The 25,515-nt window shown below is 39.8% G+C and overlaps 1 protein-coding gene across 1 annotated transcript in view; it reads left to right on the top strand.

Annotated features, from left to right (window-relative positions):
- The window catches only part of RSPO1 (R-spondin 1), a 103,147-nt gene that overhangs the window by 54,566 nt on the left and 23,066 nt on the right, over positions 1-25,515 (top strand). Inside the window, exon 2 of the mRNA XM_075198097.1 lies at positions 10,142-10,508. Coding sequence (XP_075054198.1) covers positions 10,418-10,508 — 91 coding nt within the window. The 5' untranslated portion in view covers positions 10,142-10,417. The remainder of the gene's footprint in view (positions 1-10,141; positions 10,509-25,515) is intronic.

The raw sequence follows: 25,515 nt of genomic DNA, 5'->3' as shown, positions 1-25,515 counted from the left end.
TACTTCCTCCAGCATTGGATCTGTTGATCACTATTTTGACTACCACCACCTCCTGGTGAAAGCAAGCAGCAGGGATAAAATACCGCTGTTGGAAGTATGTCACAGTGGTTAGCATTGCAGACTCGCAGTGCTTGGGTCATGGGTTCGATTCCAACAAGGACCCTATTTCTATGCCATTTGTATGTTCTCTCATGTTTGTGTGGGATTGTTCCAGTATCTCCAACTTCCTTCCACATTCCAAAATCTTAACTGGTAGTTTAATTGGCTCCTCCCAAAATTAATCCATGTGGTAGGTATATAGACTGTAAGCTCCTCTATACTGTAATTTGCTGCATAATATGTCAATAAATAAATGTATAACCAGCATTGAGTAAGAGCCCTTAGATGCCTGGGTATTCTTTGTCCTTTTCTTGAACATTCCAGAGAGATGAACGTGAGAGATTCTGCACCCTCTGTCACTCTATTTATATTTTTCAGTATTGAACTAGGAGATGGAGCAGGCAGCATGTTAGATCTATGCAGTTACATATAAATATATCATTTACTTCACTATCCATTAATGCATTTTAATTATCTGATATTGAGAACAATTTAAAAGGACGCCCACAGGGTGAATGCTGCAAGACTCAAACACATTTCCTAATACACATTAGGTTAAAGTTTCAGTTGTCGAAGTTTCAATTGTGCAGGCATTTTCCTGGAAATGTGAGGAATATAAAGCTTGCTGTGCTAGTAACCAGTGCTGCTGCTATCCATCTAACATATTCCATGTGGCGAGCAGCTTTAGTAGTAATGACTTACAATACCTACAAAACTAGCAAGCAACATAATGTAGAAGAACTCTCTTGAATTAGCATTTTACACCCTTTCATAAATGCGTGAAATATACCACAAATGTAATGGCCTTACACAAATGATGTAATACACACTATGAAATCCCTTGGAATATTAGAGATCATAAAGTACATAGACCTCTTCACTTATTCTATGGACAGTGGACAATGGTGTCTTTTTGAATAGGCAGTTATCAAGTGGACAACTTAAACTATGAACCAATTCTTAGTTAATTTTTAAACAAACAATAATCAAGCAGCCAAGCATGATGGAAACAGAAGTTAAATGTAATGTTCATCCAAACACTCATCCACTTTTTTTGGGAGTATTTTAGTGATTTTAGCGTTGACAATGCCGCTTCTCTGTGTAAAAAAAAAGGTGTCTGCATCTCATGTCATCCCCTTGAATTCTGTAAAATTATCAATAAAAATGCTCTTAGATGCTAGTAGCATTTTAAAGAAATACTGAAGTTAAAGAAAAATTGAAAACACCTGTGTGGACAAGCTGTTAGGGCTTGCACACATGGACATTGAAAAACAAAACTAGTTAACAGCATAAATAAAACCTTGTACTTTGTCCTCGCTTTGACAAAGCATTAGAACTTAGAAGCGAGTTCACTAACTTATTTCACAGCTTCCTTCCAGCACAGTGTACTATGTACTTTGCATTTTCATTGAGCTTAATTGTATTTTACAGTGTTAATGCTTCTGAGCATTGCAGGCAACTTGATACAAGGTAAACACTTAGAATCTGTGCGTGCAGTTCAACTTACATCATTTTATTAAACAGGTTTAATAAGCATTAAGATTGTGTGTAAATTTTACTGGAGAAAGTAAAAGATCAATAAATAATACCTGCATACTATATATACATTACTACCTAGCCTGACACTAGATGACATAGGCAATATCTGTTTAATTTCCAAGAACAAACTATATAAACTGCAGGAATAGAGGATAGCTATCTCATCAGTGGTGAAACTACTGGCAGTACAGGAGGTGCGACCATCACAGGGCTGGGAAGTAAGGGGGGGGCAATCAATTCCTGTCCACCCTCCTAATACCCCTGTTCTGCTCTTCTGAGAGTGTAGCCCTCCCCAAACCTTGCCATGAGACCCTGCAAAGCTGTGTTTTACCCGTAGTTGCCAACTTTCTATTGTTGCCCTCTTGGAGATTTCACGAGGGGGCGTGTGCTGATGAGTGGGCGGAAGTTGGCAGACGGGGTGAATTACGTCATTTTGGCCCACCAAATTTTGTCGCAGATCCTCGATTCACAGCGAATTCCATCACTTAGGCTTTCTTTGGGCAGGTTACGGGAGAATTGCCTGCTGTCTCGAGAGCACAGGAGACCTACCCGGAATTCAGGAGTTTTTTCCACTCTCCCAGGAGAGTGGACAGTTATGGATTTACCCTTGTATTTCACCCCTCTATTTCATAGTGATCATACTATTTATGTGAGCAGATGTTAAAATATGGGTCATAGGGCACCTGGACTAAGTAATCTGAAGTGAATGTTTATTCTCTACAAAAAAAGGGCACCAAATTGTATTTATTAAATGGAACTAAAAGTAAAGGGACTATAACCTTAAATGAATCTCCAAATGACCCTTACCCTTATAGAATTCTCTATAAATTTAGTTACAGAGCCTTGCTGAACTGAACAAATCCCAAAGAAGTGACCCTCAACAGAGTGTGTGTGTGTGTGTGTGTGTGTGTGTGTGTGTGTGTGTGGTGACATTTATATGACTTCATTTAAGGTGAAAACACCTTTAAAACAATTAATATAAATAGAAATGTAAAAATTGGACAGACACAGCCTTCCACCTGGATCTCTCAAACCTTCCACCTGGATCTCTCAAAATACACAGTGCTGTTAAGAGCATACTAAGAGCTAATAAAGATCCAAACTCAAGGAAATGCTTTTATCTGATTAATAAATCAGACATTTAAACATGTAAAAATAGATAAATAAAGGGGTTACAAACTTGCTCTCCTGCATTAGGGATGCATTGGAAACCTAGTGATGCCATTTGTTACATCACTAGGACGTTAGAGTACTACCACAAGTGATGGCTAAACAAGAGGCACTCAAACTGATTCTTTACTGCATTTCATTGATGATAGTTCAATAGATTTCGGAGAGATCTGGATTATGACAAAAATGAAAAATAATAAAATACGCTATTCACCACCCTCATATTTTCATCCCCATGCTTTCAGCTCTAATCCACTTACTCCCAGTATTTGTAAACATGGTCACTTGCAGACATTTATAGTTATTGTATACCGTGAAGTGCAGAAAAATTAAGGGTGAAGTAAACTCGGAAAAATGATTATTTTATTTTGAAATATTGTGAGCAGCGTAATCTGTATTGTCATGAATTATGAAAGCCAGAAAGTTAGAACAGCTGTGGATAGTCAGAAAGATAATTAGATATTGGACGTTGCGTTGTGGTCAGGGCTAGTCATACTTCCGTGAAAATCCATCATATATCCTGATTTCTTAGTCACAGACTTTACTCCCTGTTATTAACAATATATGCTGTTCCATATACGTTTATCACTTGCTTTGCCTTACTACTCATCACATACTGTCAGTTGGTGCAAAGCATTTCCATTATTAATTTCCAATAATTCCAAAAGAATGTTTTTTGCTTACACAGAGCTCATTGTTACAGCTCTGAATCTGTTGAGGCTGAGATTGAAAAAACTGATTTAAATCACTAGAAAATATCAGGTCATCACTTCCACATGTGTAAATAGATACAATATACATAGAGGGAATTGGCCGCATTACCGTAAAAAACAATGCGGCCTGCTCGCTATTACCAATGTTACGGTAATAGTGTGCGTAATTACCGTTAATAAGGTAATTTCAACGTTGGCTTTGTCAGGATTTCCCAGGTATGACCACGGAGAGGAGATAAGTGGTTATAATAAGTTTATTAATAAACAGAGATGACAAGGTAACTCATGAGACAGTTCAAAGTGCAGATGAGAAACAGGTAACTGCAATAGTAGATTTCAACAGGCAGCATAGAACTACAAGTACCAGGTATAATGGTTAAAGATGCAGGAGTCCAGGACACAGGTAACAGCAAATAGTGGATTTCAACAGGCAGCGTAGGACTACAAGTACCAGGTATAATGGTTGAAGATGCAGGAGTCCAGGACACAGGTAACAGCAAATAGTAGATTTCAACGAAGAAATATGCAGGAGTCCAGGACACAGGTAACAGCAAATAGTGGATTTCAACAGGCAGCGTAGAACTACAAGTACCAGGTATAATGGTTGAAGATGCAGGAGTCCAGGACACAGGTAACAGCAAATAGTAGAATTCAACGAAGAAATATGCAGGAGTCCAGGACACAGGTAACAGCAAATAGTGGATTTCAACGAAGAAATATGCAGGAGTCCAGGACACAGGTAACAGCAAATAGTGGATTTCAACAGGCAGCGTAGAACTACAAGTACCAGGTATAATGGTTGAAGATGCAGGAGTCCAGGACACAGGTAACAGCAAATAGTAGAATTCAACGAAGAAATATGCAGGAGTCCAGATAGCAGATAGAAGCTGAGCACAGGGAATGCTCCTCAGAATGACCTGATGATCTGGCCCAGACTGTATGAAGCAGGCAGGTATAAATAGGCCTCATGCAGCTGAAACCACTCCCAGTGATCAAGGAGAATAATCAAGTAGCACAGTGGCCCCTTTGGTGGGTACTACAAGTGGAAAGTATACCAAATCCAATAGTCACTGCAGACAGCAGCTGCAGAGTGCAAATCGTGACAGTACCCCCTCCTTAAAGGGCGGATTCCAGACGCCCAAATACTAGAAATGGTCAGAAAAGTCAGAGGTCATAGTCCAGAATTGGGCATGTATTTGAGAAGTCTTCATGCAAGGACGGGAAGGGTATAGAAACCACACCACAAGGGAGTTGAGATCCAGGAGAATCTTCCTTCTTCTTCCTCTTCACTTTCTTTTTATGGTTTTTAGAGGGTTGCTGGAAATGGAGTGAAGAAAACGATAATCTCAAAGTGGGAGTAGCTGGAGATAGAACATGTGGCATAGATGAAGCACTGGGAGTGAGAAGAGCAAGTGCTGGTGTAAATTCTTTGATCACGGCCTCAGTAAAAAGTTGTAAATCAGACAGAATGGGATCTTGAATTTCAATTAAGGGCTCTGCCCATTCCAAAGCTTCCCCTGTAAAGTTGGCCAACATGTAAAACACTTGCTTTCGTTGAGTATCAAGGAGGTTAGATACAGAGGGAAAATAGGATATACAGAATTTAATAAGAGCACGAAATTGCTGAATATCCCCATTGAAGGTAGGTGGTTGGAAGACTTGAACAGAAGATGAATTCGAATTAGCATGAGACTCGGCCAGTTCGGGTTGAACATACATCCCTAGGGACTTGTGTAGGACCCCCTTGGCAGAAGACAATCCATACTGGGCAGATGACTTGGCAGGGCGCCCGGATTGGGCGGCAGACTTGGGAGCAGGCCCGGACTGGGCGGCAGGCCTGGCAGGGACAGCACTTTGAGAAGCCTGAGGGCAGACAGCACTTTGAGAAGCCTGAGGGCAGACAGCACTTTGAGAAGCCTGAGGGCAGACAGCACTTTGAGAAGCCTGAGGGCAGACAGCACTTTGAGAAGCCTGAGGGCAGACAGCACCAAGTGGGAACTCGGGCTGAACCGCATGGACTGGCAACTCGGGCTGGACCGCATGGACTGGCAACTCGGGCTGGACCGCATGGACTGGCAACTCGGGCTGGACCGCATGGACTGGCAACTCGGGCTGGACCGCATGGACTGGCAACTCGGGCTGGACCGCATGGACTGGCAACTCGGGCTGGACCGCATGGACTGGCAACTCGGGCTGGACCGCATGGACTGGCAACTCGGGCTGGACCGCATGGACTGGCAACTCGGGCTGGACCGCATGGACTGGCAACTCGGGCTGGACCGCATGGACTGGCAACTCTGGAGCGGCCTGGAGGGACAGGACCCCCTCTGGAGCGGACTGGAAGGGCAGCGCCCCCTCTGGAGCGGACTGGAAGGGCAGCGCCCCCTCTGGAGCGGACTGGAAGGGCAGCGCCCCCTCTGGAGCGGACTGGAAGGGCAGCGCCCCCTCTGGAGCGGACTGGAAGGGCAGCGCCCCCTCTGGAGCGGACTGGAAGGGCAGCGCCCCCTCTGGAGCAGACTGGAAGGGCAGCGCCCCCTCTGGAGCAGACTGGAAGGGCAGCGCCCCCTCTGGAGCAGACTGGAAGGGCAGCGCCCCCTCTGGAGCAGACTGGAAGGGCAGCGCCCCCTCTGGAGCAGACTGGAAGGGCAGCGCCCCCTCTGGAGCAGACTGGAAGGGCAGCGCCCCCTCTGGAGAAGACTGGAAGGGCAGCGCCCCCTCTGGAGAAGACTGGAAGGGCAGCGCCCCCTCTGGAGCTGACTGGAAGGGCAGCGCCTCCTCTGGAGAAGTCTTTAAGGGCAGCGCCCCCTCTGGAGCAGACTTTAAGGGCAGCGCCCCCTCTGGAGCAGACTTTAAGGGCAGCGCCCCCTCTGGAGCAGACTTTAAGGGCAGCGCCCCCTCTGGAGCAGACTTTAAGGGCAGCGCCCCCTCTGGAGCAGACTTTAAGGGCAGCGCCCCCTCTGGAGCAGACTTTAAGGGCAGCGCCCCCTCTGGGTTGAACTGGGGAACCTGGGTTCTCATGGGAGCAGATAACATGTCTGGAATGAAGACAGAAGCTTGTAATTTAGAGCTGGAGATAGAGGTTGAAGATGGTCGGAGTCTACGGAGCGGGCAATCCTGTAAAAAATGTACATCACTGGCACAGTAAAGACACAGTTTGTAGGTCATCCTGCGCCATCGCTCCTCTTCGGTCAGGTGAGGGCGTGGAGCACCTGAAAACCTGGAATTTGTTACAGGAATATTGGGAGGTACTGCTTGCAGAGAGTCAAAGGCAGACAAATTTGGTAATGAAATGTTAGCAGCATAGTTAGACTCCTTACAGCAGGATGTATTAGGGGTGGAAACTGGAAGTTGCTTAAGCACTTGGTTCAGCAAGGAAGATACTTGCGCTATTTGAGTGCGAAGTTGAAGAATGTCCACTTGGAGCAACTGGAACAGGGAATTTTCTGAGGAAATAGCAGCCATGGTCTTAATGTTGAAAACGGAGTAAGTCACTTCCCTGGAAATCCTTTCCAAAAGAGATGAAAGCCGTGCAGCAGCAGGCTTGGTTTTATGGCCAGATCATACTGTCAGGATTTCCCAGGTATGACCACGGAGAGGAGATAAGTGGTTATAATAAGTTTATTAATAAACAGAGATGACAAGGTAACTCATGAGACAGTTCAAAGTGCAGATGAGAAACAGGTAACTGCAATAGTAGATTTCAACAGGCAGCATAGAACTACAAGTACCAGGTATAATGGTTAAAGATGCAGGAGTCCAGGACACAGGTAACAGCAAATAGTGGATTTCAACAGGCAGCGTAGGACTACAAGTACCAGGTATAATGGTTGAAGATGCAGGAGTCCAGGACACAGGTAACAGCAAATAGTAGATTTCAACGAAGAAATATGCAGGAGTCCAGGACACAGGTAACAGCAAATAGTGGATTTCAACAGGCAGCGTAGAACTACAAGTACCAGGTATAATGGTTGAAGATGCAGGAGTCCAGGACACAGGTAACAGCAAATAGTAGAATTCAACGAAGAAATATGCAGGAGTCCAGGACACAGGTAACAGCAAATAGTGGATTTCAACGAAGAAATATGCAGGAGTCCAGGACACAGGTAACAGCAAATAGTGGATTTCAACAGGCAGCGTAGAACTACAAGTACCAGGTATAATGGTTGAAGATGCAGGAGTCCAGGACACAGGTAACAGCAAATAGTAGAATTCAACGAAGAAATATGCAGGAGTCCAGATAGCAGATAGAAGCTGAGCACAGGGAATGCTCCTCAGAATGACCTGATGATCTGGCCCAGACTGTATGAAGCAGGCAGGTATAAATAGGCCTCATGCAGCTGAAACCACTCCCAGTGATCAAGGAGAATAATCAAGTAGCACAGTGGCCCCTTTGGTGGGTACTACAAGTGGAAAGTATACCAAATCCAATAGTCACTGCAGACAGCAGCTGCAGAGTGCAAATCGTGACAGGCTTTTTGCTTGCGGCTCAGGGAGTTGTGAGCAGAAAGCAGGGTTAAAATTAATGTATTAACAGTAATAGATTTAGCGCTGCGTTGCTAGCGGCAGAATTGAATTCCCCCATAGATTTTTTAAAATGGATGCCTTTTTTTGTTAGTTTGCGAAAAATGTATAGTTGGAGGGTGTGATTTATTTTATGTTTTGTGCTGAACTACTTTTTTTTCCCTTGGGTTAGTGGCTAGAGATGAGAGCACAATTTTCAAAAGAGATGTGATATATATATTGGCTGTAAGTCCTACTCCAACCACACCACACAGCAGAATGAGTTGCCCATCATAGTCCTTAGACAGAGTTTGAATTTACAAACACAGTGCATAATGTCATTCTATGGAATGAAGAAGCAAAAGCAGAACTCAAACATGGTATTGCCAGAACATCACACTGCCAAACATGCTCCATGAAACACATCAAAATCTTACTCTTCTGTATTAGTGGCAGACTGGGGCTGTTTGTGCCCTGTATATTAGTCAAAGAGGGGGATAAAGCGCTGACGTGTCAAATAAGCTATGTGTTAACTATACATTTAGTTTTAATAAGCATATACTGAATATATTGATAAAAATGTAAAAGACACTTCAATATTAAGTTATAAATTGGTGGCTTTGCTGATTTATTGAATTTCAGAGTCTTAACAACGGAGGTTTCTGCATACTAAAGGGTGAAAATCTGTTTCACACTTGTAAAATAATATCTTACTATCACACCACATTCACATTGCTGGGTTAAATGCCCCATGGATTACGGGAATTTACTATACTCTGTGAACTGGAAACCTAGAGCACAGCTAACAGAAAACTCATAGAATGCAATCATACGATGCAATATGTTTAAAGGGGAAAAAAAGAATGTATAAAATAAATACAACTATACTAAACTTGTCTATCTAACAATCTAGCGGTGTTGGTTTCAAGCAACTCTGGATGTCACATTAGAGTTTCTCTGACTGGCTGAACCAAAGCAATTCCCTATCTAAGTTTAGTAAACCAGTGAGATGTTTATTTCGTTACTGCCCCCGAACCCTGTTTTGCCATTCACATTATTACAGGGCATCCCAGTGGGCTCAAAACTTAAGTTGGTCACTATTATGTTTTTGGTACAATGTAAACATGGCAAAACCATTAACTAATAAGTCCATATTGTGGGTTATAGTGTAGTTATGATGTAAACATGGTACTATACTATATATATTTTATTTTCACTTGACAGTGGGCCCTGGTAAATGGATCTGAATTAATTACAGTTACCTGCAAGTAGCCAGCTAAAAGTCATTATATGGTATCTTCCCGCTTATAACAAAAATAATGATAAAGACTATCTATTGTTCTGAAACATCTCCCAGGATTAGCAGTATTCAACACCCTTTGCAATCCCTGACAGTAAACTTGCATTATTGCCCTAAAGTGACATCTACTGGATAAATAAAAAAATGTATTGACGACAATAGGTCATGGTTATTATATATAAAGGCTGACAACATTTATATTTATTTATATTTATTTTATTTACTGTTTGATTTATAATTTTGATTTCACTTTCACAGATTCTCCAGTTCCATGTTGCAATCTTTAAGTGAGTTTTTCATTACACCTTGCACAACTTGAGGAAATCAAGGGCTACACTAGTGTCATAGAAATGTGCCCTTGTTTATATTCCTCATGCTCTGTATGCAGCAGTTCAATATCATTACATTACTATCCAATATAGCCAAATTGTCATTTCTTTAAACAACCCTTCCCTCTTAAAAACTGTTTGAGTGCCTTATTATATATACACCTGTCCGTTATGTCTCTGCTCCACATATGATACAATATGTAAGTTGTGGAGTGTAAACCTGCAGTAGAAAGTTCCTTTTTATATATATATATATATATATATATATATATATATATATATATATATATATATATCTTCTCCGTAGTCCTGAATGGCAGTTAACGATACAGAAGCTTAATGACAATATGTTTTTTTTGTATCGTTTTTCTTACTTGAAATGTGGAATTGTTACTGTTTAAAAATATAGATTGTAATAGAAGTGAACTCTCTGTTAAAAAAAATAACTTATCTGCTTTAATAATAAGGTTAATATGTTGTGTTCTGTACAGGTGGCCCCAGAAGACTCTAGAGGCTTTAATCCATGTAGTACTTCCAGTGTCAATCCCAATTGGACTTGATCCAAGCTCAGGATGTCAGAGGAATTATGTCACCTGCCACCTGAATTTCATAAAGCTGATGATATGGTTTACAGAGATGGTCCTGTACCAGGCATGTACAGACTTGTATTTGTGATCAGACCCAGCAGATACTGAAACAACCACAAGGGTGGCACAGACTCCCTCCAATCAGCCGGCTTTGCATGCACTCAGTGCTGGAGAGTTACTATGCAGTTTGGACTGTTCACTGTGCTTGTCTTGATCTTGATGGATATTGCAGACAGCAGCAAGGTTGTGAAGGGGAGGAGACACAAGAGAAGTAAGTACAACACAAACAGATCACTGGTACTGAAGACAGTCTGCCTTAAAACATGAAGACTACAGGTCTATATATATAAAACAGTCACAGACTTACCAATGAGATACCAAGTTCATCAATAATAATGAATCAAACTCATAGCTATCAGTTATTAATGTGCACACAACTTGTGGTGGAGCTGAGTTGTGGCTCTTTTTTTTCTCAGTTTAATGCAGTAGATCCCAAACTTTCTAAGTTCAAGGCACCCTTAGGGTCTCCATCATTTTTTCAAGGCATCGCTAAGCCAAAATAATTACCAAGTGGTCCCCAACCTTTCTTACCACCGACCCTGGCCGCAGCACCCCTGTGAGATCCCAGTTTGGGAACCACTGGTTTAATGTATAAAAGTCCAGTTACAAATACAATGCTCTAATAATTGTAATATTCTACTATAGTTTAGATTGTTTATTATTATAAACTGTAAATTGTAAATTGTAAATTATGAATAGTGACATCACCACATTATTCAGGATTATGATCACTGTTACAACAAATCTGTTATATAGATAATAGACTCCATAATAAAGATATTACAAGTCACCTTAGAGTTTTGTGCATTATACTCAAGGGGAGGAAATCAATTGACAGCGTTATGCTTGAAAATAATGCGGTCCGCTTACTATTACCCTTAATACGGTCATTTAAATGCGGATTTCTGCTCACGGCTCACAGAGCTGCGAGCAAAAATCAGCATTGAAATTGCCGTACTAACGGAAATAATGCATACTTTTACCATAGCAACGGTAATAGTTTGCGGGCTGTGTTATTCAACGCTGTCAATTGAATTCCTCCCAAATAGCACATTCAGTGAGCGACCTTGTGTTTTATCACTGTCCTTCTACAAGACTGCGTATATCCTGGAATTAAAGTGAAAAGAATGTATGTTATTTTTCAGTAATGGTTCTCATTTCTTGTGTACTTTTGATTAGCTATTTCTGTCAAATATTCAACTAACAGTGTGATAATATAATGCTTGTGGTTGATCCTGTTTATTGATTATATGTGGACCGACAAAAGGATCACACTGAAGTACTAGTTTTACCTTGTCTGACAAAACTCCTTAATAATAATAGTGAATGGTGTGGGGAGAAGATACTGTAGTTTTGAATATACTGGAGAAGACATCCAGCAATGTACTGTATGTACAGATCATGCTCAATATATAAACAAAAGGGAACTGCTACATTTAAAAACACTTTTTATGGCAAAATGCTCCCTGAAATGTTACAAGAGAGACATTTAACACGTTTTCTGTTTTGGAATTGACCTAGCAGTGGAAAACTGTTGAAACTGCTGTTTATACAGTATGATTTGCAATATACATTAGTTGACAACTGCAATATATACTAACAAATATCAGTGCCCTGCTCATTGCCCTGTGATGATAATGCAGGGTTTGCTGCCCACATGGCTCATTGGTTGTATATTTTGCAAACCCTGGATGCTGGCATGTGCCTGATGCTGTGTAATCTACAGGAAGTGCTTGTCTAAGGGATGCAATGAAGTGAGCATTACCCTGGAATTATCCAGCTATTTGTTTGGCTAATCATCAGATCAGAAAGGGAAACGCAAACAGACTGACTAAGCCCTCGCAGAAATGCTTTTTTCTTTTTAGATAAGATGTCTCTTTTGTTGCTTGTTGTATTAGATTGGATTTAACTAAAGCTTGGAAATGCTGTGATTTGTCAACATTTTATGCAAACTTATTGAAGTTTAAAAAGCAGATGTGTTGTCATACACTGCCTGCTTATTCTAATTTGTTGCGTACAGTTATTTATGACACACGTGTGCAAATTAAATGTATACTTAATGAAGATGATCGTTGGCGCATAGACACTGATGCGATATTGAACCTGACGGTTGTTTATCATACTCTGCCCGATAGTTGGGAGAAAAACCTTTAGTGTGTACACAGCTTTGGATAGAGCAGCCTTTATTGCAGCTCCTATTTTGGGTTCGAAATAAGATAGATCAATAAAACACCTTTTTGACTGAAAAAACAATTGTAGCCTATGATGTGTTCTAACATTTTGAGACGTGTGACTTAATTGAACAGAGTGTGTGATTAAGTCTGCTCCATCTGCTGCAGTCTCTCAATTAAGTGTGCTCCATCTGCAGCAGTCTGCTCCATCTACATCTCTCAATTAAGTCTGCTCTATCTACATCTCTTAATTAAGTCTGCTCCATCTGCCACAGTCTGTTCCATCTCTCAATTAAGTCTGCTCCATCTGTAGCAGTCTGCTTCATCTCCATCTCTCAATTAAGCGTACTTGCCAACTCTCCCTGGATGTCCGGGAGACTCCCGCATTTTGGGTGAGTCTCCCAGACTCCCAGGAGAGTATGGCAATGCCCCGCATCTGCCCACTTCCTAGGGAAGTGAGCAGAATTAGGTCCAAAATTTTGCCCCGCTCCCCGTTGTAAAATGACTCGTTTGCGTCATTACGTCCAAAATGACATGATTTTCGGAGCCCCGTCCCCACACGCCCACTTCCTTCGGGAGGCTCACGGACGCCAAATACAAAAGTTGGTAAGTACGCAATTAAATCTGCTCCATGTGCAGCAGTCTGCTCCATCGCCATCTCTCAATCTCTCAGTTAAGTTTGCTCCATCTGCTATTAAGTCTGCCCTATCTGCTTAAGGGATCGATATAACACACATGAATCAAGTTCAACATTGTACAGTTAATTCAGCTATTCTGCATTTTGTTTTCTGATGTTAACATCAAGAAACATTATCTATGTCTTTACATAAATCATTATAGTGATCAGATTTACCCAAATAAAACTACATTTGGAGGTTCCAACCATCAGTATAGACAAGATTTGTCTAGTTTGATGTGGTCCAGTAACAGAAATTTTCCTCTCTCCAAAAGTAATGAGGAAGAGTCTATCTGTCTTGCTACAAATCTGTCACATTAAATTGTTATTTTTGAATGCATTGCCACTTGGAATACTATGTATCATTTTAGCATGACCACCATATATTAGGTAGGTGTATAGAAAAAAAAGTGTTCCTCCTTGCAAACCGATCTAAATTAAATGATTAATTGAGTGAGATGAATGACAGTTATCTGATCCTGAGATAGATTTTGGGACTGTTTAGTCAGTCCTTGTTAAGGATTTCTATTCTCCTGTAAGTATCTGGGCTGTTATATAAGCAATATATCTGATTTATTTAATTTCCCAAAGCCTCAAAGGTACTGAATGTTCACACACATAAAACAGTGACTATCTTTGCCTTGTGCTATTTATGTCTGTGATTTCATTGTGGGAATATCCAGCTTGTGTACTTAATCACTGATTAACTAACTGTTAGTAAAAACTTCAGTTCATAGTTAGTAAAGGACAAATGCTTCAAAGTAGGGAATTCTTACCCAAATAAAATGTGATGGTCTGCTCTAGGATCCATGGTTTAGCTTGAATTAATGAATTTTAACAAATCTACAAAATTAAATATATTATTGATGTTCAAATATAAGTAATACTTATTGGGTAACAAGTTTTGACTATATGATATATTTTTAATATTGCAGGGCAAGGAATTATAAGACTAACATATAATATTACACAGATATATTTGATTATAACCCACATGACTCTCAGGTCAGAGGATAGAAACTTACAGACTGGAGACCATAACATCTATTGTCACACATTGTGGTGTCCCAATATGAAAGTACTGTGGCTGTAAACACTGTGGCGATCCACTGTTAACCTGACCATGAATGTAATTCCAAACAATGTTTTTTTTTTGTTTTGATCATTATCTCCAGATGAGAAAGAGGTAGGAAGCTGAAAATTAAATTCAAAATAAAATACTGGTACTTTTTTGCGGCGTGAAGGACAGTTTTGAGATGTGTAATACAAACGTGGATGTTGTCAATTTATCAATTTATCAAGAACTGAAACAATAAAAAGCACTCTAACCTCAAACATTACTTTTATTTAGTGTACCTGGTACAGGGGAAAGCATATGTTAAACATTCTATTATGTTAAGCTGGGTACACACTACAGAAATTTCGACCAACTTTTTATGCCGAGCGATTTTACATGCGATCGATGGTCCGATCGCTCGGTCCACGGACTGCATACACACTAGCCTTGTTTAGAACGATAAAGGGAAGAGCGGACGTCCCTTTAGCGACTTTTTACAGCCATGTTGTCGTGAGCAATGACTGTAATTTCGTACTCACTGTTGTGGATCGGTCGGAAGTTTATATACACTACACAACGGAAACGAGATTGGAATGAAAATATTAAACGGTGCGACCAACCAAATGAGGCGACAATCGTCCATTTTGGCAGACTTTCGACCATCGTGTCACTGTACACACTGACCCGATTTTTGAACGAGTGGTCGTATGTCGGCTGATTCAGCCGTTTATTGGTCAAAAACAGTGTAGTGTGTACCCAGTTTTATTGCTTTGCTATCTGAAAACTTAGAGAGTTGTTTCTGCCACATATTTGCTTGCTACCTGTCATATTTTCTAATTGCTGGATCCCAGCCACACCCAAATTAAATCATGCACTACTTCTAATTATATTATAACCATCCTTTGTCACTTGTCTATGCACCCAAATTACTGTATTGTTAAAGTATTATAATCAGTGTTTTTTGTAAGAAAAAAGGTGTGTAGCCCTTTCTTTCTGCTCCGCTCGTTTTTCTGTAGCCCTCTTTCTGCCCTCTAATTTTTCTGTAGCCCTCTCTTTCTGCGCCCCCTCCCCCGCTTTCTGTAGTCTGTACTTACCTTCTATACTTCTTGTCTCGCTTCTCTGCTTGATCGCGGTTCCTCTCACTTGCAGCGTCGTTACGTTACAACGCTACCGGAGCCGGAAGAAGGACAGACACTAAGATGCGGTGCTGCACTGTAGCAGCACCGCGGAGAAAAAGAAAAATTTAAAAAATTTAATTAAACTTTGAAAACCCATGGAAAAAAAGGTGCCGGAATGCTGTTCTGAGCGTTCTATGACAAAAAAAGCCATGATTATAATAAATGAATAAGACTGACAGGGGGCCTCTAGGATGAGATAAACATTTGCAACCCTACCTAGTGGAAAGCTCTGCAAGCAAAGAGTAACACCATTAATAATATTTGCATACACAAATTTCATAATAATTACATTATAAAAATGCAGAGAAAATAAAAATCAAATTAGGGTTAGCATGCATTTGACTGATAGGAATGTCTATTGTGCAGCTAAATTGAGCCAAGCTAATTGAATGGAGCATTATAAAGTGAGACTGGAATGCTGTGTTAGACTTTTGCACAGATCCAGGGGACCTGACAATACAAGACAGGGATATTTATGAAAAAAAACTGGTGCACATTAAAAATTGTGTTGTGACCCATAGCACGCGATGTGATGTTTGCTTTCATTTTCGGAGCTACAAAAATGAGAATCTGCACAGTTGGGATGGGTTATAGGATCTTGTTACTGCCCACCAGTTTTCATAAATATATTCCAGGGATATAAAAAAAGATAAACACATTAAAGGGCACTGCCCATGTTTCAAGGCATAAATCATAAAAGTTGGAATTTAAGAGGAGAACTCAATTACCTGCAATGTTTCATTGGAGCCTTGCATGATGTGCTCCTCCCCGCATTTCTGGGTATTACGGTAGGTAAAATATAATCGATTTCTCCGGCATGAACCCTTTGATAAATAGTACAAAGCAGTGTGAAGCACTGTTTGATAAATAGACCACCAAGTATTCCAGTTATCCACAGCCATTAAAATATACATCATCATCATTATATGTAACGTACCACAACATATTGCAGCACCAGGCACTCAGGGTTCCAATCATACAAAATAAAAATTTCACTTATATAGTGACTTTAATTTCTCTTTAAAGCTGCATTATCACCTAGGAAAATATTTTTCTTAGATGGTCTCTTTCCTTATCTGAGGCTCCAGTTGCTGCTCCATGCAGCCGTTTCTCCTGCTTCGTCCCTCCCACAGTTCCAGACAAAATACGTATGGGTGTGGGAGGATCAATGGATCAATCACAGGTGTGAATTGCAACTGATTCTACTGATCACACCCCCTTCCTGGGTTATTTAATGGTGGTTAACAATATTTATTTGTGTGAGTGCTAATAAGGAAATTATCTTGTAATCAGGCTTTTACTCAGTGTGTACTCTTTCGAGATTGCTCAAAACTACATGACAGGTAGACTTCAAAGGGGTTGTTCACTTTTGGACAACCTGCTTAAATATGATGTGTCACCCCCAAACAGTGGCAAACAAGGGGAATCCATCTTGTTACCTAAAGCCAGTGTGCAGTGCTTATCGGACTCTATCCATCCAGACAGCTCCATTGTCTTACAGAAATATAGTACTCAACTTTGAGCTGCAGTCAAAATGAGCAGGATGCACTGCATCCGGCTCCCTGTTTCAGGTAACCAGAGGTGTTTATAATGGGGTACTATTTGCTTCAAAGTGAGACAGCTCATACAACGGGCTAATCCCTTTAAAGGAAGGTAACACAGAAACCAATACATCTTAATTCAGAGCAATAGTTTTTGTCAACATATCTCATTACAAAGTAGCCAATATTAATCTATGTAACAGGTTAACATCGTTTATAGACCCTTGACTAACTGCAGTTTCCATGCACAAGACAGGACAAAATATGTCAAATTCAAAAGCATTGAATTTGTTGCCTAATTTCCTTGTAAATATTGACATTGGTTTATTTGTGAGTAAGATTAATATTACTAAGTATGATGCTTGCAAATGATGCTTTCCTCCTTCCATTCATTTGAAGTATTAATAGCTCCACTTATGTATAGAGAAAAGGTCAAGTGTCAATTATTATCCCCGCTTGGGCGCCCACTGAAGATCATTTGTAATTGTAGAAAGAGCCATGGCATGGTGTTTTGCAGAAGGTACAACAAGGATTAATTATTTACTTCTCCTGATCATATGTCACGTACATGCTTTCTCTGCAAGGACATGAGCTCATCTTTTGCATCAAATATTTACAACTTTGTACAAATCAGTATTTTTTTTTGTGATGTTGGTGATTAGTTACAAAAGGTTTCATTGTCATTACAGTGTAAGAGCTTGAAAGCAGTTTAGCAGTAGCCTTATCCCCATTAAGAGAAATCGGAATTGACGCATACATGAAGATATGTGGGTTCCAGCAAACTTCTTATCCACCCTAGCATTTTAGAGACCATTCAGAAAGATTTTAATAGAAAATATAATGCACATACATTTATTAGACACAAGTAATATTTAAAATTTATATTGTATTCTAGTGTATTATATATAATACATGAGAGGCATTATTTCATCTACTGTTCAGATTCCTCCGGTGCTTGGGACAATCACCAGATTGCCCTATCATGTGACCATGCCTGTGTGCAAAATGCCAGAATTTCGGCCTTTATTGACAAAATATGATTGTGTTTCAGAGCAATGAAACTGTATTTTGTAACAACTACTTTTGAAGAGACATTATTGTAGGTCTATTTTAATTTTACAAAATATTTGTAATGGGTGAACTGGCAAAAACATGGTTAAGTTAGCTCCATTTACCATTGTTGCTATTGACACTTTAAATCCAGCAGTGCCATTATACATTATTCAGGAAGTCACCCCACAGAATATACAAGCACAATGATCCTGTGCAGAGCCTATGGTGACCATTAAACAAAACAAGCTCCATTCTCTAGTTGCTAATGTACAATAAAGTGATCTCATTCACTGGTGTCAAGTTTTCAATACAGACCCCACTTGTGTACAATATAGAGAGCATTTGGGACTAGAGACTGTACACACTAGCATTTTCTGGTTGCTTGTAGACTACACAGACCCACTTTCTCTGGTAGGTAGTTGACAATAGAAACCCTTCTATGGTGACTACTGAACAAGAGAGAGCCCATTCACTTGTGGCTAGTGAATAAAACATATCCAATTCTCTGTAGCTAGTGGACAATAGAGATCCCATTCTCTAGTGGCTAGAGGAAAATATATTCTATTCTTTAGTGGCTAGTGGACAATCCTATAGTATGAGCCATATTACATTTGACTGTTTTGTAGAAGCACTCCTACTGGGTTTTGGAATTGGTCTCAGCCTTTGCTATTTTTGCATGATAGCTGCTGCGTTTCCTTTCCTGCACTGAAATCTTGCAATCAAGTAGACTTTATTGTGGAACAAGAAGAAGAGCTGATATTAGCCAATATTAAAAGAAGCTGATAGCAACCTATGGCTGGATGACTTATAAATAACTTATTTGTGGCTGGATCATGTAGAAATCATTTATTGTAGAAATGTTTTTCAATTAGTGGTGCAGCCACCAGTGTATATAATTGCAAATGTACTTATTGTGTTACATTGGGATGTGTTTTGTATTGAAATGTCTTGTTTGGGGTTGTAACTTTTCTTTGGGAATTGCCGAGTTATGTCAAAGCTGTATAAAAAGTGGGCAGTGTAATGTTTCATACCATCTGTACCTTTCTGGATGTCACTAGTACCTTCAACTAGTGACTGTGAACTGTCCTTGTTAGGACTACTTGAGCTAATAAAACATCATTTTGCTTCAAGAACCTGCTTTGACAACTAGTTACCTTGCTGTAAATTCCTGTGACCTACAGATTAGACCCAAATCTAATCCGCTCTCCGGTTGTTCTGAGGTGGACCCAGCAATCCAGTACCAACGTTTTGCTTATTTCCTGCAGCTCTGACTAGGGTGAAAGGCCAGGGGAGAACCATCCCCAGCAACCCTAATCTGAAGGCAAGAGTTCAGGTATACCAGCCCAGGTGTACCAGCAAGGGGGTACCATACCAGCATGAGTTACCCAGAAAGAAGCGGTTCTAGGTGCCGGTGTAGGAGCCTAGTGATGGCAGCAGGCTCCTCCTATTGCAACAGGAGGGGCAGATTTGGTATAAAGAGACGGGACAGTGGCAAAGTAAGCCCAGCCAATCCCCAGCGATAACAGACAGGGTGGCATATGTGGTCCATCCTGTCACACAACCCTAGGACCCAATATGAGTGCTTCTATTGGGTATGTATTCAAATGCTATGACGGTGTACAAGGGGTTGAAAGGCAATTGAAAACTGCATTATTTACGCATATAAGATTGTCGAAACCTGAAAGATGATTAAACATCCAGAGTAGTTTTCAGTAGGAACTTGCATGGCTGAAAACATTGTATATGTATATTTCTTTCTTTTCAAAGGTTGCCATTTGCTGGTTGAAATATCATTTTTGTAACTTCACCAAGTGAATTAAACTATTTTAAAATGTGTCACCTTCTAAATTAAAGTAACAGTGCTGACCTGCAATATGACTGGAAAGTCACGTTGCATTATGCATGCACATGTTCTCGGAGAGCATTAAAAGAAAAAGTATATAGAACAAGGTAACCACAAACCAAAACTACTATTATAATATCCAAGATCTGCTGGACTAAAAAAGGATGTAATTTGCTTTGGTTGTTTACAGGATATAACAAGCTGTTACGGGTTTAGAATATAAATAATCACACATTCCTTTAAGACATATGGTTGTAAACATACCCAGAATGGAAAGGGTTAGGCATTTTTGCAAAACCATTGTCACCACAGACTTACAATGCAAATTGCTATTTATAATGACAAACACCAACACTGCTGAATATGATATCTATTTGTGCTCTGAATATCACGCTCAGTCCAGGCTCTGAATTTATAATTCAGTATTTAGTTAAATATTCACACATCCAAGTATTTATTATTACATATTTTTATTACACTGGTATATACCATTCAGCCACAACATTAACACCACCTGCCAAATATTGTGCAGGTCCCCCTCATGCCATGAAAACAGCTCAGACCAGGGAGGAATGGACTCAACAAGACCTCTGAAGGTGTCCTGTGGTATCTGGCACCAAGACGTTAGCAGCAGATCTTTTAAGTCCTGTAAATTGCGATGGGGGCCTCCATGGCTGACTTATTTTTCCAGCACATCCCACAGATGCTCGATCGGATAGAGGTCTGTGGATTTTGGAGGTCAAGTAAACACCTTGAACTCTTTCTCATGGTCCTCACACCATTCCTGAACAATTTCCGTTGTGTGGCATTATCCTGCTCAAAGAGGCCGCTGCCATCAGAGAATGCCGTTGCCATGAAAGGGTGTACTTGTTCTGCAACAATGTTTAGTTAGGCGGTGTGTGTAACATCCACATGAATGCCGAGTTTCCCAGCACAACATTTCTTAGAGCATCATACTGCCTCCGTCGGCTTGCCTTCATCCCATAGTGCATCCTGGTGCCATCTCTTCCCCAGATAAGCAATGTTTATGCATCAGGACGTCCACATGATGTAAAAAAAAACGTGATTCATCATACAGAGAAACTTTCTTCCATTGCTTGATGGTCCAGCTCTGGCGCTCGTGTGCCCATTAAAGGTGCTTTCGGCAATAGACTGGTGTCAATATACTCAGCAAGTTGCGATGCACTGTGTGCTCTGACACATAACATAGTAACATAGAAACATAGTTGATGAGGTTGAAGACAGACACCAGTCCATCAAGTTCAACCTATTTTGGATCTCCTGCGATCCCTCTCTTATTGTTGAAGTTGATCCAGATAAGCAGTCGCCAATCTGTTTTAATCAGGAAAAATCCCTCTTGACCCATTATTGCAGTCCTATTCCTCCCTGGATCCGCTACTGTCCTTCATTTTAATTAGCGGTTGTTACCCTGGATACGTGTTTCTGCTAAAAAATTGTCTAACCCTTTCTTAAACATATCGATTGAATCTGCCATCACAATCTTCCCTGGCAGTGAATTCCATATCTTGACTGCCTTTACTGTAAAGAACCCATTTATTTGCTAGTTGTGAAATTTCCTCTCTTCTAACCTTAAGGGATGATCTCTTGTCCTGTGTACAGTCCTTGGGGTAAAAAGTTCCCATGAAAGTTCTCTGTATTGACTCTTAATGTATTTGTACATAGTAATTATACCCCCTCTTAGATGCCTTTTTTTTTAAAATTAATTACGCCCAATGATATATATAATAGCCCATTCAAATACGAGTAACTAATGGGATTGTGAACTTTGTGTAGACATATATACTTGGATTATATAGAGTATATAAAATTGTATTTAATTATAATACTCAACAATCTGATGTCTCACTTTCTTGAACAATACATCCCTATCGGCCGATACACTTAAAGGTCTGATTATCAGTTTTTAATTCACTTATTTCAAATTTTTCATCACTTTCTGTTTTAAATATTTCGCCAATATGTGATCCTTATAATAAAGGCTTATTATGCCCAATGATAGGAATCTCAATGGTTATTAAGTTTTAGATATTACATTTATAATTTCTTAATTGACTATCAGTGAACTGGAGTGCCTTCTATCTATTTCGGTCTTCTGTTTATATGTTTGGCTCTATATTGGAAGAGCACCCCCTCTAGGCTTCATTTAGTATATGATTGCATTTATGTCAGAAGGAGGATTGTTCTATTCCTAGTGCGATAACTATCTTCTTTTCTGAACCCTTTCTAGTTCCAAAATGTCTTTTTTATAGAGTGATGCCCAGAACTGTACTCCATGTTCAAGATGAGTTCTTACCAACGATTTATATAGTGGCAAAATTACACTGTCTTCCCTTGCATCTATGCCCCTTTTTATGCATGCCAATACTTTATTGACATTGAGCACTATTGCTAAGTCTGCTGTCTATGAGCACGCCCAAATCCTTTTCCATTATAGATTCCCATAAATATATCCCATTTAATTTCTAGATTGTGTGCTTGTTTTAGATCCGTAGGTGCATAACCTTACATTTATCTATGTTAAGCTTCATGTTTCATTTGGTCGCCCAATCCTCCAGTTTATTAAAGTCCCTCTGCAGAGAAACTACATCTTGCTCTGATTTTATTATATTGCAAAGTTTGGTGTCATATGCAAAAATTGAAACTTTGCTCTCTAAACCATCACCAAGGTCATTAATAAATATATTAAAAAGGAGTGGCTCCAGCACGGAACCTTGAGGTACTCCACTTAAAACTTTTGACCAATTAGAAAATGTTCCATTTATCACATCTCTCTGTTCCCTATTCTCTAACCAGTTTTCGACCCAAGTACAAATGTTGTTTCCTAGAACCAGTTCTTGTATTTTGTAAACCAATCTCTTGTGTAGCACTGTATCAAAGTACTTTCTATCACAGACAGTATTAACTTTTACAGTAATTTATACTACAGTAGCACTTAAATGGGATTGGAGAAGATTGGCTAGCATCCCTTCCCCATGAGCATCAATAACTCTTGGGCACACATGACTGTGTTGCCAATTCACCATTTGTCCTTTCTTTGACCACTTTTGATAGGAATTGCCAATGCATACCGGGAACACCCCACAAGATCCGCCATTTTAGAGATGGTCTGACCACATGTTTTTCTTGTAAGGCCGTGGATTCCAAACTTTCTCAGTTCGAGGCACCTCTAGGGTCCCCATAATTTTTTCAAGGCACCCCTAAGCCAAAATAATTACCAAGTAGTCCCCTTCCTTGCTTACTACCGGCCCTCGCCGTAGCATGCCTGTGAGATTGCTGCGGCACCCCATGCAGCAGTGGCGCACAGTTTGGGAAGCACAGTTGTAAGGGAAGACCCTATAAACAAAATTCAGGATGTACAATACAGAAACTCTGTAAATAGGAAGATGAATTGTATAATTATTGTAAAATTTGTATTATTTACCGCAATGCAATTGCTGCCTTTTCTAAGGATAAAAACAGAGTAAAAACCTACTACTCAGTTTGTAAAGTGCTCTAAACTTTTTAGAAAATAATTGCAAAACTGATGCCAAAAGTACGGCTGTTGGAATAACCATTTGTAATGTGTTTGTCTTTGATAAAAATGAATAGTGGTAATTACATAAAAAATATCTAAGATATGTGTAAATGGAGATCTAGACATGAATAAAACAAGTACTGGTTGCACATTGGGGCAGAGAGGGGTGGCACAGGGAGAAACTAGTGTGGAGGGAAAAGATAGTCCAGCAATTTTCCATACATAGTCAATCCAGCAATATTTCACATGTTTGCATAGTTAATGTATACCCATGCATTGTATCAGCTACCCCCTACTTCCTGTTTGTGTCACTTCAGTTAGTTTTTATTAACCAATATATGTTAATATATGTTAATTTGTCGTTGTTTTTTCTTCCCTGCTTTGAAAACTGTACAGTCAGTATCACAAGATTCCCCTGGATCTTCACTTTCACCTGCACCTTCCCATTTACCATGTGCAGCATTAGAGAATACTGAGGCTCTAGTTGCCTGGGAAATTGCAATGCCAACTATATTTGCTGACCAAATGAAACTTTGATAATAATAGATTAATAGTAACTGTTATGAACCCTACTCAGAAACTATGGGGCATATTCAATTCTCGGTGGAAATGCCGAAAATCTTGCGGTCCGCGCACGATTACCGTTATTACGGTAATTGTGCGCGGAAAAAATGTTAATACGGTAATTTTCTCGCTGGATTTCAGCTCGCTGCTCCCTGAGCCACGAGCTGAAATCCAGCTAACTATTACCGTATTAACGGTAATAGTTTTTCCATGGCGCGGGAAAAAAAACAATCGAATATGCCCCCATGAATGTATTTTATTGAATTTTTTCCTCATTTTTTAATGTTGCCCAACTGCACAGTGCAGTTTATTCTTTTTTTTTATTTCTGGGCTGCATAAATATTATTTATTGAGTAGAGTCTTTAAAAAGTAGATAACGTTTTGTAACTGTAACATCAACATTAATGCAGTTTGATGCAAAGTGACCCTGAAAATTACTTTAAAATGTTGACTATTATGCATATGGGTATAAGACATGCATAATTTAAGACCTGTCCAATCAAAAACATCTGTTAGCAAAGTCCAAGGATAATTAGCTGCTTAGCAAGTGAATCATTGTACAATAATACACTAGACTCGTTGACAAGAGATTACCACTGGATATTACCAAAATTAAACTCAGTTGCATTTTAAATCCTCTCTTAATAAATCTCACACAAAGAACAAAGGTTTATCAATGTGTGGAACATCAAAAGTGGATCTTTGTAGTTGGTCAGCCCAAAAAATTAATAGATTTAAGGGAAAAATATTTCCAAGCATGAATAGTCATACTGTCTCAGGGAATTAGGGACATTTAGCAAATATAACTTTTGACACATTTCACCAATCCCTTTTTATCCCAAATCCAATGTGTTATTACATTAAATGGTCTAAAAGCTGATGTTCTCTCTTTGCACACTCGCCTTACAATCACCATAATACAACCATACATAATTATCATCTGAAATAAGACACGGACACAGATTTCAATTTTGGCAAACTAAGGGCACTGTTTTAATTGTATCATTGATTGTCGTAAAAAAAAAGCAATGCAAGTTAAACTACCAAGTTAACACTAAACTTCAAACCAATAGGGATGGCAACCCGGCCCAGAATCCCATTCACTTAAAACAGAATGAGAGAGACTGCATCCTCTCTGACTTTAAAGGACAAACGTCGCCCAGGGCCTTTGTAGAAAGGACCCTACCAAAAACATAAAGAATGGAAGAATCCTGCAGCTTAACATAAACCTCTTGCGCCATGTATTAACCGCTGACTACGCTGCTTTCCGGCCATCTGCGGCTTGTCTGAATAAAGAGGTTAATAACACAGACCATAACACATTACTTATTCAGACATTTCACATCAGAGAGGGATAGGAGGGATTTTGTGTGGCAACAGTGGGAGAACCTCCTGTCCCTAGCTATTATATAAGTTTACTTGATCCAGTCCCAGCTGGAGCCTATTGGACATAAATTCAAACAAGCAGGGGAAAATTTAACTCATCCAAGCCTGTTGGTTAAGTTTATTTAGCACTACTTAGGGATTCATTTGTCAAAAGACTATATGCACCTACCTCAAACAGTAATACTCCGCTTTCAATGGAAACCAAAAATTCTGT

Source organism: Mixophyes fleayi, chromosome 2 (assembly GCF_038048845.1).
Source record: "Mixophyes fleayi isolate aMixFle1 chromosome 2, aMixFle1.hap1, whole genome shotgun sequence".
Taxonomy (NCBI): domain Eukaryota; kingdom Metazoa; phylum Chordata; class Amphibia; order Anura; family Limnodynastidae; genus Mixophyes; species Mixophyes fleayi.
Note: the sequence above shows the minus strand (reverse complement) of the source record. Positions and strands in the feature narration are given on the sequence as shown.